Source organism: Caloenas nicobarica, chromosome 18 (genome assembly GCF_036013445.1).
Source record: "Caloenas nicobarica isolate bCalNic1 chromosome 18, bCalNic1.hap1, whole genome shotgun sequence".
Lineage (NCBI taxonomy): Eukaryota > Metazoa > Chordata > Aves > Columbiformes > Columbidae > Caloenas > Caloenas nicobarica.
In genome coordinates, this window is record NC_088262.1 from 8,026,540 (window position 1) to 8,047,661 (window position 21,122).

The 21,122-nt window shown below is 55.5% G+C and overlaps 1 protein-coding gene across 1 annotated transcript; it reads left to right on the top strand.

Annotated features, from left to right (window-relative positions):
- Positions 1–4,082: 4,082 nt before the first annotated feature.
- On the top strand, positions 4,083–19,967 carry CYGB (cytoglobin). Its single transcript, XM_065648082.1, has 3 exons — positions 4,083–4,580; positions 14,273–14,504; positions 15,419–19,967. Exons 1-3 carry the CDS (start codon positions 4,438–4,440, stop codon positions 15,581–15,583), a joined length of 540 nt encoding a protein of 179 aa, XP_065504154.1. The 5' UTR covers positions 4,083–4,437; the 3' UTR covers positions 15,584–19,967.
- Positions 19,968–21,122: the final 1,155 nt, after the last annotated feature.

Here is a 21,122-nt window from a genome sequence, read left to right on the forward strand (position 1 = left end):
GCTGATGGGTCCAGCTGTGACAAGGGCTGCTCTCCTGGGGGGGGCAGCCGGTTCCTGCCGGTGGGAGAGCTCGACACGGGGGATGAAGGGGAACGTGGTGACACCGGAGGCTGGTCAGGGTCCGAGGAAGTTTAGCAGCCAGCTGGTGGCCTTGTCTGTGCAGCCCCACGGTGCTGGATCTGTCACCTGCTTCCTGAGAAAGCATCTCTTGCTTCATCTCTCCCAGCTGCACCACAAGGTTTCAGTTTCCTCAAATCCCAGGGTTGGACTCGGGCGGTTTTGCAACCGTTCCCAGGCTGGGACCAGGTTGGTCTGGGTGGGAAGGGCTCTCCAGGGCTGCTGTGGCAGCTTCTTGCCCTGCCCTGCCTGCGAGCACCGGGCAGCACTCAGCTCCACTCCCAGAGCCTCTCTCTGCTTCCTTTTTTCCCCTGTGTTTCCTAATCCTTGTTTTGTTTTGTTTGGGTTTTTTTAGATTGTGTGCATTGGCAGGGACTTTTTGGGGTGGGAGGTGGAAAGTTGACACAAGGTTCGAGAAGGTCATGGGGAGGCTGTGCTGGCCTAGTCTCACCCACCCGCTGCTGCCAGAGGTCCTGCCCGGGTGTCTTCATCCCGTCCTTCATCCCGGGCATCACCCCAGCCCTGCTGCCGTGCTGGTCCCCAGCCGGTGTTCCCAGCACCCCACATCATCCTGCTCCCATCATGGGAGTGGTGGGCTGGAGGTCGGGGTGGCTACAGGGGTTGCAAGAGAGGAGGGTGGGCACTGGGGGCTCAGGGCAGATCCCACTGCGGGGTTTTGTTTTGGTGGCACCACAGACCTCAATTTCTGCACAAAGCTGCATCTGTAGGACTTCAGCCACATAGGAGATGAACCCTGTTTCCATGTAGGAAGGAGAGTCGGGGCTGGTTTGGTTCCAACATGTTCCACACCAGTTCTGGCAGCTCCTCTTCAGCTCTGGTTTCAATCCAAGGAGGAATGTCTGCCCCGGCTCTGCTCTGCACAACCAGCCTGGGTTCAACTTCCCCAGGGCTGCCCAGGCTGGTGGGAGTGACAGCAGCTCCCAGCGCTCTCACCTCACTGGCTCAGCTCTTCCCAGCTGTGTTGGGGATGTGGAGCTGGGGGAATCCCAGTCTCTTGATGCTACTGGTCTTTACGAGTTAATTAGCAATGGAGTGTGCCAGCAACGCAGACAACGGCTGCACAATTAAGCCAGGGTCCCACGACATCCCCCGTGGGCTCACCACCCCACCGTGATGGAGGTGCAGATAGCAATGGAACCCTAGCGGGATCTAGGGGGGATCCTGTAGCCCCTTAACCCCCCTCGTGTTGTCCCCAGCCCGTTCCTGCAGTGACAGCTCGCAGGGCGCAGGTGCTGCTGGCACTGAGCTGGAGCATCGGGATTGTGCATGGGTCTCCTGGGATCGCAGAAGCCGGGGGAAGGAAACCTGCAATAAGCACAGAGCATTTATACAGGCTTTAGGCTAAATCCTTCCCTCCCGGGGCAGCTGGCTGGAGCAGGCGCTGCAAATCCCTTTCCTAAGGTCTTGTTATTTCTTTTCAGGCCAGGACTGTGCAGTTGGCAGCAGGGCTGGATTAGGAACATGCAGAGAAAGGCACCGCACACCGGGGGCAATGCCGGGTGAGCTGGGCTGACAACCAGTGGCTTCACTTCAGCAATGACAAGTCCAATGTCTCCAGGTGAGACAGTGCAGCAGCCTCGAGTGGCTCCAGGAGGAGGTGAGAGGTGGCTGCTGGGAAGGACAAAGGACAAACACCCAACCTGGCATACACACGTGCCCCACAATGGCCCTCGGCCACCTTGGTGGGAGCAAAAATGACAAAGAACTGTAGCAGCATCTTCCACCTCCCACCTTGACCAGAAGGTCCCAGGGACATGACTTTGCAGGAGACACAAGAAGTCACCCATGTTTCTCCAGGAACCGAATAACGAGGCTGTCCCCACGCACGAGAGAAGCTGAGCTCAGCCTAAGGGTCTGGATTTGGGGGTTCTGCCTTTGCCTCAGCGACCGTGGAGGAGTCAAGGGTGGGGATCTGCCGTCAGCCGCATCCCACACGCTGGGGAGATGAAGTCTCGGGTTTTTTTACCTTCACCTCCCACTCAAGGATCGGGAGCCAAGTACATTTCTCATTGCACCCAGCACACGGGGAGGAGGAGAGGCAACATGGGGGGGCATGGGGGGCGTGGGAGAAGCTGGTGGAGGTGAGGACAGTTCCCACAGGGATGCGGCAGAGCCTCTGGGGTCCTGGATCCCATCTCCACCCCCTGTGGCTGTGGAAATGGAGGATTTGCCACTTACTTTTCTAATATTCTAAGATTTCTAAATGGAGACTCATGAACCAAGACCCTTTGACTGCCGGTGCCAAGGAACCAGGCTCACCCTGCAGCCAGGTACCAGACTGTGAGCCCAGCTTTGCCTAAGGCACAAGGTCCAAAAGCTTCTAAGAGTCCTTGTGTTTAAACACAGAGTGAGTAATAACTTAACCAATGGTCCACCTAGATTATTGCCCAACCATTCATATTTGTCAGAATTTGAGGCTTTTTTCCGTTTTTGAGAGCACTAGTGCTGCATTGCAGTTTTGCTCTGGTTTTAAGCCGGGTCTAAGTGCAGCAGCTCTTCTCCTGCATTTTAAAGAGAGGGCAATAAGCTTGGTCGTGCCCTCCCAGGTCCAGAGGGACATTTCTCTGCTGCGTGGTGGCCACCTGGGGACATTGTAGTTAATATTTGAGCTTGGGCTCACGGGTGCTCATCCCAGTGGCTAATGGATGGGAGGCAAAGTCAAACTTTAATCTGGCTGGTGAAAATCTGATGATTTAGAAGCTGGAGGTTGTGCTATTGGGGACCTGAATGATGCCCAACAGCGTGGGGTTGGCTGCGTTGCTGTGGGTTTGGCAGATCCCAGGTGAGCCCAAGTTTGTGTCTCCAAGCCAAGGGGTTTGTGGACATGTGGGGCTCCCAGTTTGTCCCAGCACAAAGTCGGGGGGGGACCCAGAGCGGGGGACCTGTGGGCAGCAGCTTCTCCGCCAGCTCCCATTAGATCTGCAAGAGCCAATTTGCTGACACTACTGGTCTGGCTGCTCATAATCCAGTCTGGTATTGAGGAGAAATCACAGCTTTTTCCCCTCTGCAGATCTGTAATAACGAAGCTTCGGTCCCCAAAGGGGCTGAGCCACCCCCCAGCCCCTGCCTGGCTGGTGTCAGAGCTGCACCCTCAGCCTGGCTGTCCGTCCGTCCCTCTCTCCGTCTGTCTGTCTGCCCTGGCAGGGTGCAGGAGGTGGCTGTGAACACCAGGCTGCTTCTCTTGTCTCTGATCCCCCTCTGGGGGATTGTCGGTTATTACAAGTCTCGGTAGTATTTTCCTTCTCTCTGTGCAAATGGACTGTGCTGCGGGTTTAACATGCCAGATTTTCTGGGAGCTGGAAATGGCATTTGGGTAAAAAACCAGCCCAAAAGGGCACACACGAGGGCAGCGGGAAGGCTGACAGGGAGGTGTTCCCGTGTGCCGCATCCCTGCTGAGACACCACCAGCAGCGATGCAATCACAGAATAATAATATTTTGATTTAACAAGCGCCTTAACTTTGGATGCCTTTACAATTGGCTACGGGGAGGGCGAGTAAATCCTTGTCATTAAAACAGCCCCCGTGGGACAGAGCGTGATCTCCTTTGGTGACAAGAGTCACCCATGGGTGGGGGCACCTCCCGTCCCCCTCACCCCGACTCCCGGTCCAGCCCTGACACCAGAGGCGAGCGAGGGTCTGTCCTTCCAAACACAAACCAAGGACTGCGAGGGGGGAGCTGAGGCAGAGTCAGTGCTCGGGATAACTTTAACTCAGCACTTTGGATTCTGAATTGCCTCTAAGCTGTTTACAAGGGCTGGAAAAAAACCCAAAAAAACCACACAAAAAAACCCTTCCAGCCCTATCTCGCCCACCCCCAGCACTGTCCTGATGTTTCCCAGAACATCTCCCTCATCCCTCCCTTTCAGGAGGAAAAAAAAAAAGGAAAGGAGGGAGGAGTGGGAGAGAGGAGGAGAGAGGGAGAAAGTGAGCTCACGTTCACACATTGGTGAAGAGGCTGGTCTTGCGATGCCTTTGAATATTTTACTTTTAGGCAGTTCCCCATCAGGCAGCCACACACACCCGAGCTGAGCTGAAGCGAACTACAGCCATGGCCAGTGCTAGGAGAGCCGAAATCTAATTGCATGCATCGCACTGCCGGGATATTTTTTTAAATTACAGATATCTAAACACGCCGGCAGGCAGCCACGCTCGCGCACACACACACACACATATATACATCCACCCGTCGGCAGAGCCGCTGAGCAAACACCTTGTCTCTGCTCGCAGGATATACCCGCTCGCACGCATCTCGCTTTATCTCCTCCTGGCTTCCCGGAGGATCCTGCCGGCTGTTTTTCATGGAGAAAGTCCAGGGAGAAATGGAGATTGAGAGATGGGAAAGAAGTGAAGAGATTTCAGACGCCGAGAAAAAGGTTATTCAAGAGACATGGAGCAGAGTATATGCAAACTGCGAGGACGTTGGTGTCTCCATACTCATCAGGTATTTAAAAAAAAAAAAAAGGAAGCAGCAAATCCAAGTAAATCTCTTTATAGCTGAGGAAGAGGCAGAACAATATATATAACTGAAGTGAGATGAATGACAGTGAGTGGGGAGCTGGCTGGGCGCAATCGCTGGCGGGGAGCAGGGAGGTTTCACAGCACTCCTCTGATTTCCACACCTTGGAGCCGGGTGGTGGTGGCGGGGAGAGCCTCACCAGGGACTTTGGGGGAAGCTGCTTCCCTAGCAAAGGTCACCTTAGCCCAGGGATGAAGCCTGGGGGGTGGTGGAGGAGGAGGAAGAGCGGCACCGAGCTTGGGCGCATTGGGGGTATTTTATTTTTTTTACCCCCCCCAGTTGGCTGCATGCGGATGGCAGCGGTACGGAGCCGGCTGGCGGGTGAAATAATGCAAGTTGGGAGCCAAGATAAAACCCAAGCAGGTGTGTCTCCCAGGGCACCATCTGTCCCTCCGGCGACAGCGTCGGCGGGAAGGAGAGCGCTGAAGTTGGCGGTGGCAGGGGGTGCGGGGGGCACAGGCAGGAGATGGGGGGTATGAGGGGGACAGGGACACAGCCGCCCCAGCAGTGGGGTGTGGAGCGTCACCCCTGGCATGGGGCTGTGACTGGTGGTCACAAACCCTGTGAAAGCAAACCAGGGGGATGCTCTTGAGGTGGGGAGCAGAGGCGGGTGGGGGTTCTTGCATCGTTTGGAGTACCCCGGGAAGGCGCCGAATGGGAATCCCGCAGACACCAGGAGTTTGGGGTGTCCATGGGGTGCAGCACCAGCGGGCCGTGACCCTTATTTAAGGGAGGACGGGCAGGGCAAGGAGAGGAGCAGGCGAGGTGCCTGTGCTGACCTGTTGGCAAAGATGCTCCAGGGATGCAAATCTCCCACTGCCCATCCCAGGGAGCAGCGACACAGGGGTCTCCCCGGGCTCCCCCCAGACCCAACCCCAGCACCCAGACAGGAGACAGGAGCCTCGGTTGTGTCCTTCCCGTTTTGCTCCTGCAGCCGGGGATTGTGGGTGCTCAGAGCACCCCTGGGATGGATGCACTGTTTATTAATAATCAGCCAAAAGTTTTCCAGCCCCCGCGATGTGCAGGGAGCAGAACTCCCCGACATGCCAGTGAGCAGAGACAGGTCCCCTCCCGGCTCACTGCCAGCACCGCAATGGGATTTTCCCAGCAAGACCCCTCCGCAGGGAAGCCAGAATGACATTTGAGTTCCCTCTCCACCTCCTCAGACATTTCCCTCTCTCAGAGCCAGCTGATGGCTCAGCCCGTTCCCCCAAGGCCCCCGCTCTGTGCAGCCACCCAGGGGCGGTCAGGGGCTGTCACAGCACCGCGGCTGGGGACACCAACCCCCCCGGGCTGTGTGAAGCCTGCAGACATCTGGAGGATGCAAAATCCCCCTTTTCCCCATCCCATGAGCTTCAGCACAGGGCTTGGCCCACAGCTCCTTATCCAGCACCTGGGCCATGCCATAGCCCATCCACCAGTTCAGCCAGGTGTCCCCCACCTGGTAGCACAGCGGGGGTGGCTGGGTGCCCCGGCTGTCAGTGGGGGACTCATGTCAATGTCATGGGGGAGTCACCCAAGGCAGCTCATTGATTCGGTGTCCCTGTGTGCAGTTGTGGGGCTCGGAGCGGGGCTGGGGACGAGGGGCAGCGAGGTTGCAGCAGTGGGGACCTCATGGCCGAGCTCTGGTCCCAACTCAAACTTTCCCAGTAGAAGTTTCTGGTCCGTTTTCTTCATTCCAGGGAGAGTTGTGGCACCATGCTGGGGGGTTTTCCCCTAGGCTGTGCCAACAGGGCAGGACTGAGCTGGCACCTCGGGTCAGCCTTGGTTCCTTGGGAGCATTTACATGCTTGGCCATAGCACGTGGTCTGGCACATCCCAGCTAAACCCACAGCTGCTCCCTCAGCCAGAGGTTCCCTGGGATGCTTAGAGTGAGGTCTGGACTTTTGGTGCATAGAATCATAGATCACAGAACGGTTTGGGTTGCAGGGCCCTTCCCAGCTCCCTCAGTGCCCCCCCTGCCATGAGCAGGGACATCTGCACCAGCTCAGGTTGCTCAGAGCCCCGTCCAGCCTGGCCTGGGATGTCTCCAGGGATGGTTCATCCACCACCTCTCTGGCCAACCTGGGCCAGGCTCTCACCACCCTCAGTGTAAAAAATTTCTTCCTCATGTCTAGCATGTCCCCAGGGATGTCAGTATAATTTGGGGGAGCTACTGTCCTCTCCAGCAGCACAAGCTGGAGCAGCACATGTGCCTGCATCCCCGTGCCACGACCCGGGGGGCCAGGCTGCCCCCCCAGCAGCAAACTCCATCCGCGCACAGAGCTCTGTGCTGCTGCCTTAAGACCCATTCCCTTGCCAGCTCCAACCTGTTGCAGTGAGCTCCCGGGGGAAGAGGACACTGGGCAGCCCTGGCCGGGGTTGGGGCACCGGTGGCCGCCGCTCTCCTGGCTGCGGTTCCCAGCTGGCACCAGCTGCCAGGAGAAGTGGGTCATGCGTGGAGGCCGCCGGGAGCCCGTGCGGGCGGCAGCCGCTGCCCAAGACATGATTCAGCAGCTTGAGAGGTCAGGGCTGGGGAGGGGGCAGCAGGGGGGCTGCTGGCACGGTGTGAGCTGACCTGCCAAGCACAGTTTTGGGTGCGCAGACATGCGATGTGCGGGGGGCTGAGAGCTGCCCCAGCCACCTCCGTGCTTTACCGCTTGTTTCTGGTGTTTCTCATCACCTTGCTAGGGAAACTGAGGCAGGAAGGGATATGCACAAGGGTGCCTGGGTGAAGGAAGGGGGATACGCAGCCGCGAGCCCCTGCTTTGGTGCAACCCCCATGTGCAGAGCGGTAAAAGCAGGTGAATATGTGAGCAGCCACATTTCTGGTGTCGGGGTTGTGACCGGGGAGTTGCCTATGTCTGGTGGCAGAGGGACTTTCCTGTTCCATCCTCTCTCCAGCCCTTTGGAGCTGCTCAGGGCAGGGAATGACTTTTTCCCATGGTGGGTGCAGCACCAAAAAAACATCCTGAGGCCTGATCCTGTGCCTCAAAGACAGAGAGGCAGCAATGCCCACCTGAAAGGCAGAGATGGGGAGGGCTGCAGTAGGGGCATCCTACAGGAACCCCGTCTGCCTCCCTCTGCCCCTTCTCCAGCCATCCTCCACCACCCCCTGCCTTTCCATGCTTTACAGGTGGGGAAACTGAGGCACAGAGCTAGGCGTCAGCTTCCCAGCCATCACGGCTGCTGCTAGTGCTTGAAGCCATAGCAAATCTGCACAGTGCTGCCAGCAGCACGGTGGGGTCCTGATCTTGCAGGGCCTCTGGGCTCCCAGGGGCCATAAACACAAATAATGGGGACTTCTGGCTGAGCAGCCACCGGATCATGGGAATCTGCGCTGTGTGGTTAAGAACTATGTGGTTAATTGACAATTTCCTCGGTGGGGGAGCCTCGCGCCGGAGGAAGCACAATCTCCTCCGCGCTCATCTTCCTCCTCCAGAGCTCAGGGGCCTCTGCGGGCTCCATCTGCAGCCTTAACCCTTTGGGGCTCGACCCAGACCTCCAACCTGTGCATATGGGGCTGTGTGTTTTGGCTGGGTCTCTCCCAAGCGGGCACACCAGCCCGCACAGTTGGCCACCCGTAGCCTGCCCATGTGCCCAAGTTCATTGCTGTGCCTCATTTTCCCCAATGTAATTTAGGAATCGATCCTTTTTGAAAAACACCCCTCGTTAGAGAGCTGGCAGCGGGGGAGGCTGGGTGCTCGAGGGGACCAGGGCAGCTCTGGCTTCTGCGCAGGAACCCTCCCAGAAATCACTCCCCAAGCATCCCTCTTTCTCTAATGCCCTCGCAGTAGTTTACTGCCAATGCCCCATGTTCCAAGACTGTGCCAGGGGGGCATAGTCACTTGGGGGGGCCCCAGCTCTGTACCGTGCAAGGGTGAGCATCTCCTGAGCATCGCACTCTCTCGCTCCCACACCCACACACACGTACCATGATCACAGATGCGGGACCACAAAACTTTACAGATCCCAGCAGAGGATAAAACCCAGGGACAGTTAATATTAGTTCCCAGGCAAATCCACACCGAATGTTTATGCCGGGCCAAGCACAGGCAACGCAACCTGCCACATCCACAGGGTTTCTCCGTCACTGTTCCTTCCATCTCCGCTCCAGCCCCATCAGCTTTCCAAATTTCCAAAATTGTTACCTTCTCCATCACTCCTGATGTGCTCTTCCTCTCTCAGGAGGTGTAGGAGGGGAAGCAAAAAGATTGCCAATGCAGAATCAGAGCGCCGGATTTCGACAGCTGCTCAGTCTGAGCTAGCACACCTGGTTTCAGACACTTTGCAAAGAGCTGTGAAATAGAAAAGCACTCCTTGGATGCCAAACGTTATTGTAAGTTTTAGGTTAAAACAGCAAAGAGCCTGAGTAATGAGTCTGGCTATGCAGAAACCCCCCTTTTTTTTTTCCAGCTGAATAATAAAAAAAAAGGTTTGAATCCACCTCAAATGGCATTTAAAGAAATTATTTCACAGCTGCCCCCAGAGCCAACGTGTTTTTTGGAGGTGTCCATAGGGAAGGGTCCGTCCCTGGCTGCCGATGGGCATATTTCAGAGCAAAACTGCCTGGCAAGATCCTTCCACTGCAATATCCCACTTTGCAAAGGGCCCGATGAACAGACCGACCTTCTATGCAGTGATGTCCCCGTCCCATGGCTTGTCACACGCTGGTGAATCATTGTGGTCAAGCCAGAGAAATGCTTTTCTGGAGCCGAGGAGAGCAGAAGGGCTCCGCTCTGCTGACAAGGACATGCACAAGGGATATTTGCCAAAACAACAGCCCCTTCCATGAGAGGTGAAGGGAGCGAGTGTGGGTTTAATAAGAAACAGCCCCTTTTCCTCCGGCTGCATTTCCTCTCCAATCACAGCACCTGGAACCAGCGCTTACGGCTGCTTCATGCCCAGGGCAGCTGCATGGGGACCCCTGCATCCTGCATCAGCTGTGGCTTTGGGGCTGCCAGCAGCTCGCGGGGTGACCTGAAAACAGCCTTTCCCATGTCCCCTAGCCCAGGGCTGCCCTTGCATCACCTGTGAGCTGTGTGGGGCTGGAGAGATCCCACTTGGCACCCCAAGAGCTTCAAGGACATCCCTGTCAAAGGGATGCGAAGGCACAGGGAGGGTCAAACACTTTCCCTGAGTGCTTTCTCTGGCCGTGGCTGAAGATGTGTTGAATGTGTTGGTACCAGCCCTGAAAATCCCTCCCCTGGTGCAGGAGGTGAGGGCCAAGCTGGGGAAGAGTCTGGAGCACAAGTGTGATGGGAGCGGCTGAGGGAGCTGGGGGTTCAGCTGGAGAACAGGAGCTGAGGGGAGACCTTCTGATCTCTGACCTGCCTGAAAGGAGCTTGGAGCCAGGGGGGTCGGGCTCTGCTCCCCAGGAACAAGCGCCAGGACCAGAGGAAACGGCCTCAAGTTGCGCCAGGGGAGGTTGAGGCTGGATCTGGGGAACGATTTCTTCCCCAAAGGGCTGTGGGGCACTGGAACAGGCTGCCCAGGGCAGTGCTGGAGTCACCATCCCTGACAGGTTGGACAGACGGAGATGAGGGTTTCAGGGACATGGCCCAGTGCCAGGATTGGGGTAACGATTGGACTCAATGATCTTGAAGGTCTTTTCCAGCCAAAATGATTCTATGATTTGCCTTTTTCTGTCTTGCTGGGCAGTGGCATCGACTTGGCTGAGACCTTTCTCACCTTGGCCTGGGGGCGGTAAACATGTGCAGCACCCAGCACCCCTACCCCAGCCTGAAATTAGGATGATAGGACACAGGTGGCTGGGAGGGGCAGGGGGAAGGTGCAGGCAAAGTGCTCAGCCAGCCCTCAGCATAATAAATAGCAGCACCACACACCACCTGCCCACCCAGTATCAGCTGCTTTGTAGGTACCCAAGCAGAAAGGAGCTGGAAGGAGCGGTTTGAAAAAGGACATGGAGAGACTCTAGGCTGGTTAGAGAGAGTTTCTCCCACATAAAGGGGTGAGGTGACAGAAAACATAAAAGCATTAGTAGGAAAATCTAGAAAAAAAAAGTCTATAGTTGCAGGTGGGGGCTTCAGCTGGTGCTTCCCAGCAGCTTCCAGGGCTCACTGGCATTTTTTTCCCCATGATTTGCAAACAGGGTAAATGAAGCATCAAGAGTTTAGGTGCTCAAGGGGACCAAGCAAGTATCTTCCTTCCTCCTCCCAGCTGAGAAAGGGAGGGAGATGGCTGGGCTGGAAGATTTTCTCCATGTGGGGTTTGCTCTGCAGGGCCTGGGGAGAAGGAGGATGAGGGAGATGGGGGCAGAAGTGGCATCTCTCCTCCTGAACAGAAACCAGGTTAACAGTGACTGCAGTGGGTTTTGCACCTTAATTATTTCCTTTGGCTCTGCTACTGGGAATGGTTGTGTCCTTAAAGTTGTTAAATAGGCAAAAAAGAGAGGAAAAGCAATCCTGACATCCTGTCCGTTGGGTCCAGATGTAGCTCGCAGAGTACAAATTAGCGAGTGCAGAATGGAATCGCTTAAAAAGAAATATAATGAGATTGGTATGCAGGCATCTGGTTTCCATCAATCATCATTCTGTGTGATATGCAATGGTAAATATCATCTTTTTAATGACTCCAATGAAGAAAAAGAGCCCAAAAGACACACACGCACACACATAATAAGCCAACAAAATGCCAGAGCCCGAGATGTTTGAATGCTCAAAAAATGTTCTGTAGATGGAAAAACCCCGACTGACACCTCTTCTAATTTGCTATTGTTTGAGTTATTTTATTTCTGCCTTTTTTCCCCCCTCCTTTCCTCTGGTTATATTTAACCTTTGTGTTAAATTAATCTTCTCTGTTTATTAACAAGTACCACTGCGCGAGTCTCCTTCCCTCTTTTTATTGCTTCGACAACTCAAATATTTGCTCCAGGCCAGAAGTTCTTGCCACAGCTCCTGCCTTTCCCAGCCCCGCAGGGAGCGATGGCTGCAGGTCTCTGGCCAGCCACTGATTTGCTCTCCAACTTGAAGCAAAGGTACTTCGGGCTCCCCTCGTTCAGTTCTCCATCGATGAACATCAGCAGGCAGCACATGGGGTTGAGCGTGTGAACCAGGGATTTGCTGGTTTTACACCCCTCTGGCACTGCTGCTGTCCCTTGAGCAGGTCCCTTGGAGAGCTGCTGGGCTCAGCTCCCATGGGGGCATCACCTTGAGGGGCTGCAAAGTGGGGAAAGGTTGGAAAGTGGATATTTGGAACCTTCACTGACCTGGTCTCACCCAGTTTGGGGACTTTTTGGGGTTTAGTCAATCTTGGTGTTTAGTTGAAAGTGGCAGAGAGGTGGAGGTGATGCCATGGGAAAGGCATGAAGTCCCTGCTCCTAGTCCTGAAAGGGCATCAGCCTCAGCGAGTCCTTTCAGTCCTTCTTTTGGTGGGATGCTGTGGTTCCTGGAGATACAGCCGATCCCCCCTTGCTGTAGTCCTTCTGCTGAAACAGCCTGACTCAGACCAGGAATTTTTCTCAGCTTGTTCCCTGACTCTTCATAGCATCATGCCCTTGAGCTGAGATCGAATAGGACTTTTCGGGGAACTTCGGATGGTTTGGGATTCAGAGGCTTAGGAAGGGGTGGGCTGTGGGCAGCAGGTCCCACCTTGAGCAGCACCCCCTAATCCCAGCGCCCCTGAGGATGTCAGTCGAAGGATGAGGGGCAATAAACCTGCTATTGGGGATGGCAAACCCCTTAGATACAACCTTGGTGAGGTGTTTGTTGTCCATGGCTGGAGGGCATTGATATCAAGGGGTCAGAGCTGGAGCTGCAGCAGCTTGTGCAGCAGTGGAGAGGTCTGGGATGTGGGGAGAAGGATGCTGGGGCCAGATGGAAAAAATGGTCCCATTAAGAGAGAGGAACATTTGTCCTTCTGTTGGGAAATGCTTGGGGCAGAAGTTTTAAACCCTGGGAGAGGTGCTGTGTGGGCCCAGCATCCATCCCTGACCACTTCTCTGAGAGCCCTGAGCTGAAGGGTATGGACTGAGCATCTCTGTGGCGACAGGAGCTGGAGTCAGCCAGGCCTGGACATGATTTCTCCTGACAGGGACCAGATGTGTCAGGGACCAGATGTGTCAGGAGAAGCTTTGGTGGGGTGGGAGGAAAGGCTGCACAACAACAAGAGGAGTTTTGTCATGGATCCCCTCCAGGTTTTAAAAGCAACACCTTATCTCCCCCTTTCCACCTTCCTTCCTCCCCCACCCTTTCTGCTGCACAGTCTTCACACCTCCGAAACCTATTTTGGGCAGTCTGATGAATCCCAGCTGCCTTGGGGAAGTGACAGAAGCGGCGGGTGCACTCCAGGCGCTGCTTCACCCGCTCCCTTGGCAATGCCCCCAAACTTTCACAAGCCAACGGAGTGGGGGAAGGAAGCGGGGGGTGGCAAAAGGAGGATAATGAAGTGGTAAATGAGCCTGGTCCTCAATGTCGAGATTATCTGTGAAGTAGTGAGAGAGGAAGAGGATCCCACCTGGTCCTGGAGGGAGGTAGGGATGGTTGGGATTAGAGGTAGGGTGGGTTCACATGGTTTGGGATGGTGCTTGAGGAGGGGGTTATGGCAGCCTGGGAGAGAAGAGGAGGCAGCAGGGTGTCTGTCTGGAGCAGGGGACAATGGGGGACAGCCCTAGGAACCATCTGCCACCTTCTGAGCATCCTTCACTGGCCCTGGTTCAGGTGGAGGGTGGGCTGGGAGGAGGCGGGGAGAGCCTCCTCAGAAGGAGCTGGGTGGCAGTGGGGACCCAGCACTGCTGTGCGACTCTCCCATGTACATCAGATGGAAAGGGGTGGTTAATGTGACTCAAGTGTCAGCCCCAGCTGCTGAGAGCGACTGGCTGTGGTGCTGGTATCGATGGTGCTGGTATTGGTGGCCCCAGCCCTGCACTCCGCTATCTTGTGCCCTTCAACCCCCCCAACCCTCCACCTCCCCAGGGAGCTCAGCACAGCAGCTGCAACCGCAGCTTCATTTGCTCCAGCTGCATTTCATTTGGATTGGTTTAATCCTGCAGCAAAGAGGCTTCTCAGAGGGGTGGGCTGGGTGTTTGGGGCATCCTTGTGCTGGGGGAAGTGCTTCCTGGCAGGGATGAGCAGTGATGTGAGCTCAGGACTGAGATCTTGCTGGAGACCCTGGTGGGGCTGATCTCTGGAAGGCAGGGGGTGACTGTTTTGGGTGGCAATGCAGGAATAAAGCCCATGGGGCTGGGAAGGTGCTGCAGGACTGGGGAAGAGGGGCAGGGAGAGGCTGGCTGGGATAAAAAGAGGTTTTTCATGCTCATCTCCAGCTCTCTGAGACAAGACATGATGTTTTGATATATGTGAGCACATATCCAGTATCTGGCATGCTTGGGCTGGAGTCTCTGGGTATCAAGAACTCAATCTTGCCTTTGCTTTGTTGATGAATATCCAGCTCCAATGCCCTTGTAGCTGCTAGGGAAGGTTGAGGAGAAAGGCATTAACCTGCTGCTTTTTAGGCTGCTGAATGGCACAGCTCTCAAGGAATTCAAAGAGAAAACCGGCCCTGGCTGTGTTCGGTGCAAGCGGGTGGTTTCCAGCACCTCCACCACTCCACACTTTGCTTTAACCTCTCAGCTTGCTCTCACTCTCGTGATGGTATTTCGTGTCTGTTCTTTCTTGAAGGTTTTTTGTCAACTTCCCCTCGGCCAAGCAGTACTTCAGCCAGTTCAAGCACATGAAGGACCCGCTGGAGATGGAAGGGAGCTTGCAACTGCGTAAGCACGCTCGGCGGGTGATGGGTGCCATTAACACTGTGGTGGAGAACCTCGATGACTCTGAAAAGGTCTCCTCTGTCCTGGCCCTTGTGGGCAAGGCCCATGCCCTCAAGCACAAAGTGGAGCCCATCTACTTTAAGGTAAAGGATGGGAGCAAAAAAAAAAAAAAACACCAAACTCTGTGATGCTTTAGAAATTCATAGAATAGTTTGGGTTAGAAGGGACCTTCAAAGCTCATCTAGTCCATGAGCAGGGACATCTGCACCAGCTCAGGTTGCTCAGAGCCCCGTCCAGCCTGGCCTGGGATGTCTCCAGGGATGGTTCATCCACCGCCTCTCTGGCCAACCTGGGCCAGGCTCTCACCGCCCTCAGGGCCAACAATTCCTTCCTCGTGTCCAGCCTGAATCTCCCCTTCTTTACTTTAAAACTGTTACCCCTTGTCTTACCACAAGAGGAAAGGAGAGCGGGAGCCATGACAAGCTGGTGCTGCCTGTCCTTGCCCAGAGGAGGTTGGCCGGTGGTGGGGGTTGCTCCCCAGGATGCTGCAGTGTCCCACTGCCATGCTGTCCCCAAGGCCACCATTCCCAAATGCAGCCAGTGCTGGAGCATCAAGTACCTTAACCTGCCTGCATCCTGCCTGCATCCTGCCTGCATCCTGCCTGCATCCTGCCTGCATCCTGCCTGCATCCTGCCTGCATCCTGCCTGCATCCTGCCCGCAGCCCCTCCAGCGTGGTTGTGGCCGAATGTCCCTTATTTAGCAATCAAGCATGATAGAAAGGACTTAATAACTTGAGGTGCTGAGATTAGGGAGACGCTTGAACCTGCAAGCAGTGCTCCGCTGTGCCAGGTCTCAGCCTCCCCCTGCCTGGGCACACTGGTTACCTGGGGTGTCAGCAGACCTCCCAAAACATCTGTCTGTCCGGCAGAGGGTTGTCATTCCCAGAAGTCAGCAACAGGATTAAATACTTTTTTGCAGGAAAAAAAAGCTAAATTTGCTGCTAGCTGCTCCCTGGAGGGTTATTAACCCCTTGCTATCTGCCTCCCTCCCTCCAGAAACTCACTGGTGTCATGCTGGAGGTCATCGCTGAGGAGTTCGCCGATGACTTCACCCCGGAGGCACACGGTGCCTGGACCAAGATGAGGAGCCTCATCTACACCCACGTGACGGCGGCGTACAAGGAGGTGGGCTGGGCGCAGTATCCCACCGCCACCCTGTGAGCGGCCGGCGGGGCCGGGCGAGGGGCAGGGGGGGCTTCACTCCCCCCCAGGACTTCACTCTGGTCTCTTCTCCAAGATCTTCGCTCAAGTCTGGGGAGCCCGGTAGGGCCAGGTCTCTTAGCTGCCAAGTCGCAATTTGATCTCCACGGGGTTTAAAAACAAACTAAATAAGCCAAAAAAAAAAAAAAAAATAGGATAACGAAGGGTGTGGGTGGGTCGGGGTGAAGTGGCTGCAGGGGACGCTGGAAGGAGATGCAGAGCGCGAGGGGGAGCGTTGGTTGTTGGCTCCATCTTATTGTCCTGCCCTGTCCATCACCATGTCCCCAATCCCGCACCTCATTCGCACCACCTCGAAGTCTCTTGCACAAGCTCTGCTGCGTAGCAGCGACTGGCAGCCCCGTCTGACGAACAACAACACAACTCTTTTTCCATGCAAAGCCCCTGGGTAAACCTGGCTCCTCGCTTTTGGGGGCATGATGCATATGGGGACCGGCTGGGACCAAAAATACTTTGCTTTGCACTTTCTCTACTCGCCTGGCAGGGCTGATGGCCACGGTCAGAGCCGCTCTCACTGTCCATCGCCCGGCACCGCGGCCGGCAGCAGCCTTCGCCTCTCCATCATCCCTGGTCCCTCTCCTTGGCTGGCTGCTGCAAACCCTCCTGGGGATAGAGGGAGCGAGGGAGTGGGAGAGACATGTCCCCCCCAGAGTGGGTGAGTGGGGAAGCGGGGGGATGCCTTTGGGCTGCCTCCCCTTGTGGCTCTGAGCACGGTGTGGAGGTGGGATCCTTGTGGCAGATGCAGGGAGCTGGTGAGACCCCCCCATCTCCCTTCAGCCCCCGCAGGTAGCAGAGATGTGCAGGAGGGTGGGCTTGGGTGGCACACGTTGTGCCATTGCCCTGGGAGGTCCGTCTGTCTGTCCAGCAGCAGCAGGGTGGTGCGGGGGTGTCGGGCTGGGGCGGCTCTGAGAAAAGGGCTGTGATGAGGAGGGGGAAAGATGAAGCAGACATAGCAGGAGGGATTCCTGGGTGTGAGGAAAGGTCCCTGCTCTGTTAAAATTAATAAATAACTTGTTACATAGAGCATATTCCTGCCCTCTTGGTAAAACTGGGTTCCTTAAATAAAGTGCCTGTTAGAGACCAGCCCACGCAGGAGCTGCGTCCTGCCCTGGGGCCCACAGTGCTCCTTGCTGTGCCTGGCAAAGGGCTCCCCCCCAAAAAAAAAGAGATGTGGCTGCAGGGTTTGCAGCACTCATCTTCCTCCAACACCAACTCCTGAAGCTGTGGGTGAATCTGCTTAGTTTTGCTGCCTCAGTTTCCCCGTTGGTTACGGAAAAGGGAGGAGGAGCAGCCCCGTTGCCTCCTGCACACATGTGCTTGGATTTATAGGATGCTCTGAGGACTGATTCCTAAAGGACTGGGGATGAAGAATCAGATGTGCTAGGAAGCTTTGTCACTCTTGCCACCCAGTATTTCCCAAAATGCCTCTGTTATTTTAAAGCTCTAACATTAAAGGCAATGTTACCTATCGAAGTGCGGGGTGGGGGGGTTCCCTTCTGAGGTTTCCTCAGACCTCGCTCTGCTGCCACGGCAGCTGGCAGCTTTCGGGGAGAGACCAGCTCCTCTCCTGGATGTGGGTTTGACAGGCAGCGAGCCCACAGTCCCGGCTGGGTCCCCTTGGCTGCCCTGGGGACATCCCCCTGCAGTGGGGACACCGCTGGAGGGGGCAGCAGTGACTCCCCCCCGGGTAGACCTCCCTCCTCTGGAGCAGCCAGCCAGGAACTCCCGCTTGGCTCACCCACAGCCAGTTCATCCGTGCTTTCAGACGTCCCCAGGGCATTTTTGGGTTTTTTTTTTCTGATGTTTTGCTTCCCTGCAAAGAGGCTCCTCTGCCCCCCGCCCTGGCACTGCTGAGGGGCAGCCCATGCAAAGGGGCAAACTGTGAACCACCACCCTGCTCCTTCCATGCTGAGGGAGCTGGGGGTTCAGCTGGAGAACAGGAGCTGAGGGGAGACCTTCTGATCTCTGAACTGCCTGAAAGGAGCTTGGAGCCAGGGGGGTCGGGCTCTGCTCCCCAGGAACAAGCGCCAGGACCAGAGGAAACGGCCTCAAGTTGCGCCAGGGGAGGTTGAGGTTGGATCTGGGGAACAATTTCTTCCCCAAAGGGCTGTGGGGCATTGGAACAGGCTGCCCAGGGCAGTGCTGGAGTCACCATCCCTGGAGGGGTTGGACAGACGGAGATGAGGGTTTCAGGGACATGGGGCAGTGCCAGGATTCAGGTAACGATTGGACTCGATGATCTTGAGGGTCTCTTCCAACCAAAATGATTCTATGATCCCTTGCACGGCTGACAGAGACACGTTTCAAACAGCGGCTGTTGGCCAAGGTCAGGATGAAGCCCATGCAGATGGGAGAAGACCTGTTCAGCCATTGACCTTTCTCCAGTGCCAGACTGGAGAGTGATCGCTTGGAGCAAGGCTGTTAGATATCTTTTTCTGGTGCATCACAGGACTCTCACAAGCGCAGCTCCATCCATTTGTGCCAAAACCTTGAGGACAGCGATGCGTATTTTGGATGAGTTCATGTACTCCCCGTGCTCTGTGGATACTGGGCCAGGGTTGTTTCCGTACAGGGATGGTTCATTTTTAGGCAAAGTTCACACATTAACCTTTGAGTTTAATCCTCTCCAGGTGGGAATTTTGATTTTTTCAGTGCAAGCCCTTCCTCTCCCTTCCCACAATCAAAATTGGGCTTGGTTGCAATCAGCAGGGAAGTGACTTTGGGGTGGAAAGTCCCCATGTTCATGCCTGACCCACTCGAGTGCCTTGGCTTTGGGGGAGCAGCAGGGAGAGGTCATCCCTGCCTCCCCTTTGAGAAGGACTTGGTTTCTTCTTTTCCTTTTTTTTTTTAAATTTTTTTTTGCATTTCTAGAAAAAACTGACCCATGACCTCCTGCGCCCACGCATGTGTGTGCTGGGTTTGGGGTTTTTTTTGCAGGCACATTTTTCTAAAACAAATCCAGATGCGTGCAGCTGCTGTCCCTCAAGGAGCCTCCCTATCAGCCAAATTGCAGGCCAGTTGAATATATGCAAACAAAAAACATATTTATTTTTACCAGCTCTGTAGGAAGGAAGATGAATCGGGGAGGGTGGCCAGGGCAGAGCTCATGAGGGGGAAGAGATAAAGCAAACGCCCCCTCTTCACCACTCATAGCAGAGCAGGCATTGCTTAAATAGGGGAAAATCCTCATCTGGGGAGAGATGAAAATGAACAGAAAAAAAGGAGAAAAATACCATTCCAGAGTGACAGGGCTGATAAATGCCATGTGGAAGAGCAGAAAGGGAGGCTGGGTCCTGGCTCAGAGCGTGCCTCTCCGGCACACATGCGTGCAAATGCCTGCACAGCTGCTCCCCGTCACCCCCAGCCCTGTTCACACCACTCCCCAGGCACCTTGTCCTGGCTCCTTTGGGGACATCTGCTCGTATCAACCAGCTCATGTCCCCCCCAGCCCAAGTTCCATGCTGTGTTTGGTCAGAGGGAGCTCAGTGCTGGAAGTGTTGGGTACAGGATGGGGCACAGACCCCATCCTCCTGTCCCCCCCTCCCTATAGCCAACACCCATGGCAGGTATAGCTCCATATCCACCTGGCCAGCTAGAGAGACTCACCAATGTCACCAGAAGACAAGGAACCCTTAAGGACCTTGTGCCACCACCCTTGTCTTCTCTTACAGCAAGACAAACCCCCACAGCCAAGCCGCAGGCTCTCCTGGGGGAATCCTCCTGCATCTCTGCCAGTTTGCTCCAGTTTGTCCCAGTAAAGGGGATCCCAGTGTCTCCCCACTCTCTGGGGACGTGCCCAGTGACCTCAGTGGGGACCAGATTTGGGCTGGCTGGGCTCTGTGGCCGGAGCTCAGCCCCCCCCGCCCCCTGCCATGGGGAAGCCCCCCTGGTGCACCGACGTCAGCGCGGGGACCAGCACCAGCGATGCCAGACTGGAAGGGAAACCCCTGAGCTCACCTTGGACCGACTAATCCAAAAGGGAGGGATTAAAATTACCCACCAGGGTCTGACCTATTTAACAGACCGTGACACTAATTATTTTCCATAGCCAAGGTTGTCTCTAATTGTCAGTATGTCTTAACCAGTCCCGCCGTGACCCGCAGACATGAGCCGACGTGGTCTGATGTAACTCCGTGTCTTTCCTGTTCCTGCTGCCGATACTGTCCATGTACGTGTTTCTCGGCGCTTCTGTGCTGGTTTTATACATGCCGTTCCGTGTACAATGGGTGTAATTTGTTGTTTTCTTTTTGTAGGTTTTTAGTATGTTTGTAACCAGACAGAATGGTGTTATTAAACCGAAACTTGTATCTTCAGTGGATAAATCAATCAAACCCCTCCAGTTCTTCTTGGTTTCTTTCTGGTGGGGGGGCTGCAGGGCTGGGGGGATGCAAGGGATCACGGGGGGGCTGCCCCATGGCCAGGTGGGTCTAGTCCAACCCCCTGCAATGATCTTCTTCTCCCACTGCATCTTTTTCTGGGGGTAAACCACTTGGTGCTGCTAATGCAGTGAATAAGCCACCCTCGGAATCTCCGCCACATCCTGTATACGCACCCAGGCGGAAGCGAACGCTCAGCAAACCCACACGCTGCTATGCTCCAGATGGGAAACATTGGCTTGGAAACCACGAGCAAAAGGACTGGTTGGCTCCAGAGTGGGGAGGTTGCAGTGGGGACCCGAAGCTCTCAGACCTTTGCGCTCCGGGCTGAGACTGACCAGAAGCAGTGATGGCTGGAGGATGCTGACACAGGGCTGGTTTTTCCAACAGATTGTTGAAAAGGAGCCAGGAATTTCGTCATTACCTTGCAGGGAGAAAATACGTACACAGCCCTTCACTTCGTACTAATATTTACCCCCCAGATCCCGTCACTTTGGGGTGGCTGTGACGATCACGCTGTGACCTGGACCCCGCCGCCACGTCAGTGCTCTGCAAGCACTGGTGGAAAAGGAGACAGGGTGGGAGTCTGAGGATGCACTGAAAAACTGCTCCAGGTGCTCGGGTGATGGGCTTACACCCTCCTGCTGCTTCAGCAGGGGCTAAACCCACTGTGTTTCCAAATGTCACAGCCCGGGGATGCTGCTTTCCAGGAGTGACCCCTCGCCCCAGGGAGCAGGAGACCCAGGTCTTAGATACCACCTTGGTGGCCTTGGTGATGGTTTATGGGCTGGGAAATGGGGGAAGAGGGGAATTTGGCAGCTAAGGCATGGTGCGGTGTGTGTTCCCAGCCCATTGCCCATGCTCCAGCCCTGGGAAAGCCCCACACCGCTGGCCATGGGGTCCGGTGCTCCCTGCCCCATGTGCTGGGGGAACTGCAGCTCCCCAAGCCCGGTGCAGATGAGGCTCAGACGTGGGACATCTCCACCACGTGTCCAGAGGGCAGTGACAGCCAAAGGGAGAGCCGGGAGGTTACTGCAAGGGTCAGACAGAAATGCATCTGCAAAGGCGAGATAAAAAACCAGAATATGCAATAACTGTGCTGCGCA